Below are 11,487 nucleotides of genomic sequence, written 5' to 3'. Positions count from 1 at the left end.
GGGTTATTTGTGTATCGTTCCAGTCACGGTATTGTGCCTTTTTGTTATTTACTAACATGCTCCATTACGGTTACCCCTCAAGGAAGGTTCCTTGATGTTGGTGAGGGGCTCTTGATTTAGGGAATTGGATCTGTGCTCCAGTTCCCCGAATTAAGCCTGAATGCCTTCCACATCCCCCCTCCCAGGCGCTGTATAATCCTCCGGGTTTAGCGCTTCCCTCTTGATTATAATAATAATAATAATCCATTACGGTTTGCCATGACGCTACATTTCAGCATCAGGGCAAATATCTCCCAAGATAACAATTTGCACAAGTAAAAAAATATATTAAGTGGTTTAGACAGATGTAACTTATGGAAAATAAAAAACAATAATGCCATAGTTTGCCGAGGAGCAATATTTAGTAATAGATGGAAAATAAAAAACAATAATGCCATAGTTTGCCGAGGAGCAATATTTAGTAATAGATGGAAAATAAAAAACAATAATGCCATAGTTTGCCGAGGAGCAATATTTAGTAATAGCAGATTCCCATCTTGTTAGCAGCTCTAGTATGTCATATTACCCCTGGGGAGCTGACACAGAACACAGACAATACAAAATAAGAATTTCTTTAATAAACTGTATGTTTGACGCTACCTCTTCAGAAACTCCATTCTAATAAAAGGCTTGAAATCTTGAACTCCTTTCCATATGATGCAGAAATTTTTCATTTTAGCCTCCTGTTTCAAAACTTGTCACAAGCACCTCTTAAATGTTTAAATCCTACTTGGACAATCTTCCGTGGCTTGGTTGATAGCGCACTTGCCTTGCATAGCGAGTGTCCGTGGTAGAGTCCCCGGCATGGGTGGAAACGTTGGGTGTTTCCTTGCACCTGCTGCCCCTGTTCACCTAGCAGTAAATAGGTACCTGGGTGTTAGGCAACTGTTGCAAGTTGCACCTGGTGGACAAGATTGAAGGAATTTGATGACGCACTGACTTTATTGGGTTATCCAGGGTGACTAACACTTCTGGTTAATTAAACATCCAAACAATTCTTATCTTTAAGCCTGATGTATCATTTGCAGTCCTTTTAATCCAAATTTATTTATTTATGTCTTTGCAAATAGTACATTCCTACTGATGTTCACACTCACCAGTCTGTTTTAGTATACATATATTAATCTCAAGATGTCATTCACCAAATTATTACAGTATTTAAATGTCAAATATGACAAACATTAGCATTCTAATAAACTTTTATCTCATTGTCTGGTAATTATAAGTTATTTTAAGGCTACCCAAAATGCTCTTCATAACAGAAGGCTTTCTGTAAGGTGGTTTATTTATGTCATTTACCCAGATGTCAACTGTATACTGTACTCCACTCTATAAAGTTGTTTGTTTTTTGTTTTGCTGGGCCGCCTTCTCATTATGGGAAAGGAGGAATAGATATATAGCAATTAGTCTTCATATTTCAATTTTTTCATCCTTTCAATCATTGTAATCTTCATCATTATTTGTTCATAGTTACCTAGTTTTGTTATCAAAGGGGCTGCCCCTTTTTTTGTTCATTTCTTTTGCACACTTAAGAATAGCCTTCCATACCTTTTACACAGCATTCAGCATAATCTATTGGACCATACTAAGTGCTGGCACAAAGTTCTCTCCACTCAGATACACACTAACCCTACAGATGGCAGTTCCCAAGTATACTGTAATAGTAACTCTGGTTCTCTTGGAAAAAGAAATTGCTGTAGCTGCTGAGCCCAAAGTGTAATACTTGATGATGTCTTTATTGCCCTACTGAAATCTCCTGGCTTAATTAAACTGACAAATTTCATTACTTGTAAACAAAAATCCATCCTGTGTGATGGAATATGACATGGAAACATAGTTAAGTTTTGTTCCCACTATGAAACTAAAATATTTTATAGAATAGGGTGGCTGCACACTGCAGGTATTACTCCAAATAACTCGTATAGATCAACATAACCAGCATTATGGGTGTTCCCAACAAATAATACGTACTTGTATAGAGTATGGTAGTCACACACTGCAGTCATTCACACCATCTGTAACTCATATTGAATGGGGTAATCTCGCATTGCTCACACAGTTGTGCTTAACTAATAAACCTACCTTACTAATGGCTAAAACTATCAGGTGGATGTATTACGAGAACACCGACTACAACCTGCAGTCAGGCAGGGTATACTGGGTTCATGGCATTGACATCGCTGTCAATTTTCCCAGCGACTACATAGATATGGTAAGTTACAATGATGCAATGATGGGGAGAATAAGAGATGCTGATGGAGTGAAAGTTATGCAAAGGTCATTTAAAATGATAGAGAATGTGGAACAGTGATGACATGAGAGGAAGAGAATGAGGTTGGATTAGAGACTAGTGATGGAGTCAGAATAGGGAGAAAGAACATGATGAAAACCAACAGCAGAATGGATGAGAATTATTAGAAAATAGTTGTATTAACAAGTGAGTTAGAATGATGAAATACTTTAGAATGACATTGGAGTGCGAAGTAAGAAGCCAGAGTAATGAATAAGCCAATGAATTGGTGAGAAGCAATTGTGCAGTTAGATAAAAAAAACAATGTGGCTTATTTCCATCAGGATCCTATGGTCCTTTCCTAGAATGCAACCCACAACTTCAGACAAACTCCTAAAATTTGTATTTACTGCTAGGTGAATAGGGGCAGTAGGTGTTAGGAGACTTGCCCATATCTCGCCCTTCTCAGGATTAAATTGAGGTCCTTTTGATTGTGAGCCAATCTCACCATCACAAGTATAAGGCTCCACTTGTATCTCTCTCTCTTTCCAGTGCTCATCCCTGCGCTTTGCCGGGAGCCCCTACTACGTAAATGAGGACTCTTGGACCGTGTATGAGGGGACAGCCTTCTCAGGGAGTGAGTACTATGGTAACTATGATAGTGCCACCTTTGAGAACCTGGCAGGAAAGGTCTCCTCCCTCATCCTCACTGGTGTCAGCCCCTGGACCATCTACAGGTGACTTGAACATGTTAGTTTATTCATCAGGAAAAAATTATCTGGTGTAGTTCTTAAGTGGTGCCTGTGGAGGTCTTACAGTAATTACCTAGGTACAGGAGCAGAGTTATGCTCGTGGAGTCCTGTCTTCCATAATTTCATCATGTCATTTTTTTAACCTAACAGTGATTGTAGCATTTACTGCATTCTCTTGTAATTCATTCCAATAATTTACCATTCTGTGAGCAAAATTTCCTAGTATCCCTTCAGCTTCACTTTTTAGTCAGTTTATAACTGTGACCTCTTCCTATCCTTGTTGCTGGTACTGTACAAAACATCATCATTATTTAGTCTCATGTCCTTTTATGTTGCTGTATATGGTTCTCATATTTCCTCTTATCAGCCAGAGTGGGTATCTTTAGTGCTTTCAGCCTTTCATCATAATTCATAATAGTGCTGTTGGCACTATTGTAGAATGTAGAACACATCTAAGGACACATGAAGGTGGTGTAGCCATTGCCACTGTTGTAGACATGGCTGAGCTGTGCTGGACCCAGTGGTTTGAGACTAACATTGCCAAAAACTTAACTGTTACCTAATGTAAATTTCACTCTTGTTGGCTGGTTGGTTTACTGAGTTTAAATCTTATTGACTGCGTATTGGTCATTTAAGGTATACCACCAGTCAATAACATTTTAATCCCTATAATAGTATTCCTTGTGTCAGCTTCATAATTTTTTATTTACATAGTATAACCACTGGAAGACCCTCTTCCTCTTCAGATTTGGCTGTGATGAGATTGTTTTATCAACTTCCATATATTGTACCTCTCCAGATTCCTTTACTGGAAATAGTAATGTCCCTATTCATATCTAGCATGGCAAATTATGAGAAATTGGGCATGATGTTACTAGTCCTTAGTGGTATTAATGAATGGGAGTAGTGTCAAGTTTAGATGTAATGTAACGCATGAATTTTTCATGAAAATTTTCTTTACTACACCATTTGCTCAATTTATTGCATCATCTTCAGACATATTCATATAGTACTGTAATTTGTTGAATTACTGTATGAATATGTATCTTATCTTGAAAATACTCTAACTTGTATCTCTGTTTCTCTGACAGTCGCGAGAACTTTTTGGGTGAGAGCCTTTGTGTCTTCCCTAACACGGACCACGACACAGGTGCTGATGGCTCTGTCCTTGACTTCGGCATCTTCCCAGATGTAAGCTTTCCCCGTCTCAGTCTCTCTGTAGTGCTGTGTAGGCTCCTGTAGTTGCCAAGTTGTTTAGCATATGCATATAGTTGTGCATTTCACACGAAAAAAAGTGAAAGGGCAATTAATTGAGATAGTAGATGCAGGAGTTGTGTTTAATGTTGATTGAGTGTAAGAAGACCATCTCATTTCTTGAAGTTGTTTCCGAGTCTAGCTGGCATTCTGTAGCATCAAGCACGAGAGAATTACATCCTCTGCTTAAAACTTGACAGTATTTTAACATCCATTTCCACAGATGTCAGCACTGAACATTAGTGACAACAGCATCTACTCAGTGCAGAAAGGCTGCTGGAGCAAGGTGGTGGTCACTACTAGCAAGCTGAAAGTGGATGGCCGACTAAAGAATGGTGCCTGGGGACACATTGACCTCTAATCATTCTTCTTTTTCTTTTAGCCTAGAGATAAAGTTTGAAGGGAACACCTCACTTGTTAGGGAAGAGCTTGGTTTATCTTCAAAACTACAGTATTATAAATCTTTTACCTTTATATAAAACAGAATGTTATAATCTTGATTTTTATCTTATCTTGTGTATGAATAAAATGAATGTAATAAAGAAATTATCAAAGGTATATCATAATTTCTGTTCCATGCATTATTACATTTATGGGAGAGTGCTAAACCCATAAAGATCGTGCAGTGCCAATGGGGGTGGAAGGCTATCAGGTTTGATCCAGGGAAAGAGAGGCCAGGTCCAATTACTTGGATCTGATGGGCATCAAGGAACCTCCCATCAGGTGTTCTTTACCAGAATGGTCAATTTGTTTTGGTACCTCTGTATGACCCTAGTAAGTTTAGTGTTTCTTCTTATTATAATAATAATGTTTTGGTACTATTTCCTTTCACTCCTCTCCAAAACTTTTCATAATATCTATGTAAAAATTATTGGCCTACGATTCAGTGCTTCAAGTGTGTCTCCCTTATATATATGAGAAGAATATTTGCATTTTGAGTTTTCTGGCAGCTGCCAGATCTGGAGAGATTGAAGACTTTCACTGATGGGTTGTACAGTGGATCTGCTTTTATCAGTGCCCATGAGGATATGTTGTCTGGTCCCATTGTTTTTGTTTTATCAAACTACTTTTGTGGTTTCATCTCAGTTTTTATTGTGTAGTTTTGTAGGTCCAGTTGGTCTGTTCTAACTCCCCTGATCTAAGCTAAGCTCTATTATACTTCTCTGTCATCCTCAGACAAAGTCCTTCCTTCCTTCCTTCCTTCCTTCCTTCAGCTTTCCTACTTGGTTCTTTACAGTCATAGCTGTATGATCCTTGAAGGTTTAGCACTTCTTTTTGTTTATAATAATCTTTACTGTCATCTTTTATTTGGCTGTGTAGTAACTTAAGTCAGCTTTGGCCTTTGATGTTATGTTATTAAATTGCCAGTCAGTTTACTTTATTCTTACACATTCATTGCTAATTCATTCCCTTTTGTCTCTCATTTTATTGATTCCATATTTCTTATGTGTAATTTTGCCTCTTGGCAGTTTAAATTGTTACTTCCACAATCTGGTTTGCCTTCCATTTCCTTTTTCCACTTCACTTCTTAGTACACTTTACAGTGTACAGTGGACCCCCGCATAACGATTACCTCCGAATGCGACCAATTATGTAAGTGTATTTATGTAAGTGCGTTTGTACGTGTATGTTTGGGGGTCTGAAATGGACTAATCTGCTTCACAATATTTCTTATGGGAACAAATTCGGTCAGTACTGGCACCTGAACATACTTCTGGAGTGAAAAAATATCGTTAACCGGGGGTCCACTGTACTTGCTGGTGTTGATGAAGCCACTTCTGGTGTAGTTTTTACTGGTCCCTTCCAATGGGATGCCTTGAAGCCAGTGAAAGACTCTTAATCCAATGAATTGAAACTACTGCACTCTTCTCTTCCTTTAATCTATCCTGATTGGCTCCCATTCTTCAGGTACTGTATGATCCTTATGGGTTTAGTACTTCCCTCTGAATGTAATAATAATTTTCTTGCTGGAATTAATATTGTTCTACTGGTACTGTAGCAGTTGTCCTTCTGGTGCTATAGGTGCTAGTGTAATGCTGTTCCTACTCATGCTGTAGCTGTTGTTATTAATATTCCTGCTGGTACCACTGATCTTGCAGGTGTAGCACTGTAACCCTATAATTGTTGTTTATAATATGGCTGGTTGAATTTCAATTTTAAAATGTGAACTGTTAGTTATGTTTAATAAACATTATACCCATAATTTTTCTTGCAAAAATCAGTTGCCCAGTCTATGGTAAAATTTGCACATGTACAGTATAAGTAATGTCAAGTATTACTGGGCATATTTGAGATTACTACATTTGTATGATGCCAGTGTAGAACTCAGGTGATGTGCGACTATTACATGTTCTTAGATCCTAAGTTTACCATAATGTATTAGCAAATATACTCTATTAGACTTTTTAATCAACTCAGCCAGCATTGGTTGAGATAAATGCCAGATAATGATTTTTTGTTTACATGCAAATGCTGATAAAACAAAACCCTCAATTTTAATGTGATAAGAATTGATTTTTCAGGAACATAATTAGCATAGAATCACATTACATGAAGTGAAAGAGCATGTAGGAAAAGTAGGGTTATGTTCTTTACAACTCTAATTTGGTTGCTTGTTGACATAGAAGTATGTGAAGAGGGTTGAGGGATTTGAGCTTCTCTAGCATTTCTTTTGCAGTTTTTTCCTTGTCATTATCTTCTAATGGTTCATTTATGTCTTCATGCATGAAAATGAAAAGGTTTATCTCCTTGCAAAGCTTACAATGTGTAGTTTACATATTATAAAATATCAATTACAAAGAAGGCCACTAGCATGCCTAGGCATTTCGGGCAGACTAATCCTAATTTTTACTCTATACGTATTGACACAGGTTAATGAGCAGTACACTATAATATACGTATATTATTGCATACTGATATAAAAGTTAGGTAACTGAAGTGATTAACATTAATTAGATTGATAATAAGTGAGGTAGTACAAAACATATAACAATATTACAATTAGTAAATTTAGTAGTGGGAATGGTTTTATCTCAGCACAATATGATGTTTCTATAAAAGCTCCTGTGTTGGGAGAGTATTTCAGGGAAACTTAGGACTAACTTAAGATTTATTAGACAATAGCTATATTAGGAATTTTATGTTTACAGTCATTTGGGTGAGTGTAAGTGTAAATTAGGGAGAATTACAGATAACGAGAGTAAGTCTATTTTGTTTTGGATGTTTTCATGATACTGTACTAAAAGGAGAATAGGTGGTTTTTCACATAGTTAGCTGATGATGAGGTGTGTTAGGGAGATAAGATGTTTTTTAACAGTAGTTTTGAAAATGGTGGTCGAGTCTGCAGTTCTAGAGTTTTCAGGCAGGGAGTTCCAGATTTTAGGCTCTTTTATGTACATTGAGTTTTTGTGGAGATTTAGCCAGACACGAGGAATGTCATAGAGATTTTTGTGTCTAGTATTGTGTCTGTCTGTGGGTCCTGTTGTAACTATTAAGGTGTTTTAGTTCATTGTTAATATTAGAATTTATGGTGCTGTAAATGTAGTTTGCACAGTAGTAGGTGTGAATGTTTTGTACAGTGAGTAAGTTTAGGTCTTTGAAGAGATGAGGGGTGGGGGAGGGTGTTGTCTAGCATTGGATTGTGTGATATCTCTTACTGCAGCTTTTTCTTAGGTTATTATTGGCTTTAGGTGGGTTGCTGCTGTTGATCCCCAGGCACAAATAGCATAGGTGAGGTAGGGATAGATGAGTGAATAGTATAGGGTGAGTAGGGCTGATTGTGGTACATAGTAACATATCTTGGAGAGGATCCCAACTGTTTTGGATACTTTTTTTGTTATGTGTTGAATTTCAGGTTGCTGGCAAGGTGCAGACTCAGGAATTTATCCTCAGCTGGGCATCACCTGTTCTACTCCCAAACATAATGTAGGTTTTGTCAATATTAAGTATAAATTTATTGGCAGTCATCCAGGTCGATATTTTTACTAGTTCTTCGTTAACAATGGTGTTGAGTGAGGCAAGATTAGGGTGGGAGATGACATAAGTCATGTCGTCAGCATAGAGAATAGGTTTAAGGTGTTGTGATACATTAAGAAGATCATTGACGTATAAGAGGAAGAGCAGGGGACCAACGACACTTCTCTATGGTACTCCAGTATCCAGTGGTCTTGTTGATGAGGTTGTCTCCTTACTAGAGATGTATTGATGTCTGTTAGTAAGGTAGGATTTGAAATATGTAAGTGCATGGCCTCTTATACCCTAATGATCAAGTTTGTGGAGTAGGATGCTGTGGTCTACTGTATCAAAAGCTTTCCTTATGCCGAGAGTCCTAATGGATATTAATTTTTTCCAAGTACTACTGTGTAAAGCAGGTCTAGCATTTTTACAATTGCGTCGTTTGTGCTTTTGCTTTTCCTGAAGTCAAATTGGCAGGAGTTGAAAATGTTTTGTGCTGTTTAAAGGAGTATAATCTCTTGTGCACAAGTTTCTCAAAGATTTTGGATAGCAATGGTAAGTTCGATATTGGCCTGTGGTTGTTTGCATCTGTGGGGTCACCACCTTTGTGTATTGATGTAATTCTTGCTATCTTGAGTAGTGTCAGGAAGTGCTGGTTTCTAGTGATTTGTTAAAGAGTAATGAAATAGTGGGTGAAAGAACATGAGCTGCTTGTCTGTACAATAACGGCGGGACTTGAGCCAGATTTCCTGATTTATTTTTAAGCGACTTAATAATTGTGGCGACTTCTGTGGGCTCATTTGGTGCAGGATAGAAGGAGGTTGGGAAATTCCCATCTGAGTAATCACTTACTCGGGCATTGGTACCTGGGATTTTACTTGCGAGATTTGATCCTATGGTTGAGAAAAAGTCATTTATCTTGTTAAATGTATCAATAGGCTGTAGTTGTGTTTCATTAAGTTTAGTTAAGACAGTATCCCTAGTTTTTTCAGTTTGTGGGTGCCCAGAATCTGAGTGTGTGTCTTCCAGGTCTTTTTAATATCTCCCCTTGTTTTGGTGAATCTATTAGAGTAGTACAATTGCTTAGACTGATGTGTAGTGTTTAATAATATCTTTGTTTATTAATCCCTGTCTGTATTGCTTTTCATATTGATGTTTCTTATCAATGGATCTTAATATGCTGTTAGTTAGCTGTGGGCAAGCTAGCCATTTATTCGTAATCTGTTTCGTTTTTATGGGACAGTGTTTGTTATATAATCTAAGTAATTTGTAAAGAAATATGTCTATCCAATCATCAATACCATTGGCACTGGAGAATTCTGTAGGCCAGTCAACTGTACCTAGCTCTGTTTTGAAGTTATTTATTGATGCCTCATTATGGAGTCTAAAAGAGACCTTGTTGTATTCCACTGGTTGTTTATTAATGTTTGTTAAGAGGAAGGTGGAGTAGTGGTCAGTAGTGCTGTCTGTGCTTATCCCTGATTTAAGGGGAGAGTAGTGAAACTCGAAACTCTTCAAAGGTGTATCAAAGGTAGAGGCATAGTATATTAGTCCACATATTTGGTCAATTATGATTGCATATTTTCATAACCCTCCTCTCACAGTCCTTGCCAGAACTAACCTAGACACTTTTATGTGCAGAAATTCATCTGCATTGTTATATTTATGCCAGAACATGGCAGTCCTATCTCAGATCTGTCATCCATTGCTGCTATAAATTTTTTCATGTATGTCTTAACTTTTCAATTGAATGGCAATATCAAAGATATCGTACTGGGTGACAAAAACACCAAATTCACATCTTGGGTCCACAGACTGAAGGATTGCAGGATGACTACAGGAATTATCAGGAGTAAGGAGAACCTTGAATGCAAGGTTCTTTCTGGCCAGGTACATCTTGACTGCATGAATAAAGTTATGCTTAAACCATTCCACAAACTAATCCATCATATTGATAGTATACAATACTGGTATATACTGATGGTGTATTGTATACTGATGATATGTTGTATATTGATAGTATACAATAGTGACAAGTTGATGAAAAAGACGCACACAAAACTTGAATATCTTTATTGCCAAAATATTTCACAAGCGTAGTTGGCTTCTTCAGTTGAATGCAGGCAAATATAACACTAGAAACAGTAGAGGTAATTTTGAGGTGATCAATCTCTCAACTTTGATAGGTGGTCAGTCCTTCAGCCTATACGAGAGGCATACAGCCAAACCTTATATACAGGAGCAGAAGTGAGGTGTAGCAGCTGAAGATAATGTCATAGGGTAGCATGCCCCACTAGTGAAAGTAGGTCATCCGCAACAGTCGTTCAGCAAAGAAGTTGCAGAAGACTTCCTCTGTATTAGGATAACATGATGCTTTGTTAGACCACTAAATAACAGGCACACAGGTTCTCTGCACAGTAAATTACTCTGGACTTACACTAAATCACCAGTTCCTGAAGCATTTCTTACCTGAATTGAAACCAGGTGAATTTTTTCATATGTGCTAATGTAAGCACATAATGGTATACACTTTCAACATAGCCGTCTTGTCAGCATTAAACACTTACTCAGTACACTAACCATTTTCTGAAATTATTTCCCCAAAGTAAAGAGAAATTTCCAGCAACATGCTCAGCTGGCACACGTGTGTGCACACACAAATGTGCATCATGACTGTACCTTTTAAAGCCATCCAGAGTTTTCCTATAATCAGATTATCTCTTGACACACATTTACTGTGCTCAGAATTCGCAATCTGCAAAATACAGTATTACCTTCAAGGGAAAGATGCCAAGGTAAAGGGCTCTTGATCCAAGAAATTTAATCAACCCTGTACTTATATCAAACTTAATTTGCCTCCCATTTCCTTTGTGGTGTATGACCCCCTACAAGTCTGACATTTTCCCATAATTAAAGTAATTATCCCTGATATGTTTCAACAGATGAAGATAGCTTTCACTGTTTAAAACCAAACATTTGATCATTATATCTGAAGTGAAGAAAGGGTGTTGACATGTTGCAGTTTTTTAACTGCAGTGTAGGTGTGCCTCTGGCAAGACAGTGATGGAATAAATGATGATGAAAGTGTTTCTTCTTTTTCAGGTCTCACTGCCTTGGTGGGAAATGGCCGATGTGTTAATAAAAAAAATCTGAAAGTCAGCAGTCATTCTACATGAAATATTATGGCACTAACTAAGCACTTCACTTCATATTGCCAGTAGTTTGCCAGCTCATCATTTTTATTCTGAATTGCTGGTC

The 11,487-nt window shown here is 37.5% G+C and overlaps 1 protein-coding gene across 1 annotated transcript in view; it reads left to right on the top strand.

Moving 5' to 3' along the window:
- LOC128687947 (uncharacterized) overlaps positions 1-4,833 on the top strand; it is a 12,891-nt gene extending 8,058 nt beyond the window's left edge. Inside the window, exons 3-6 of the mRNA XM_053775578.2 lie at positions 2,146-2,251; positions 2,822-3,006; positions 4,113-4,212; positions 4,499-4,833. Of these exons, the coding sequence (XP_053631553.1) occupies positions 2,146-2,251; positions 2,822-3,006; positions 4,113-4,212; positions 4,499-4,636 (529 nt within the window). The 3' untranslated portion in view covers positions 4,637-4,833. The remainder of the gene's footprint in view (positions 1-2,145; positions 2,252-2,821; positions 3,007-4,112; positions 4,213-4,498) is intronic.
- Positions 4,834-11,487: the final 6,654 nt, after the last annotated feature.

This window comes from Cherax quadricarinatus, chromosome 10, assembly GCF_038502225.1.
Source record: "Cherax quadricarinatus isolate ZL_2023a chromosome 10, ASM3850222v1, whole genome shotgun sequence".
Lineage (NCBI taxonomy): Eukaryota > Metazoa > Arthropoda > Malacostraca > Decapoda > Parastacidae > Cherax > Cherax quadricarinatus.
The sequence above is the reverse complement of the archived record's forward strand: the minus strand, read 5'-3'. Positions and strand labels throughout refer to the sequence as shown.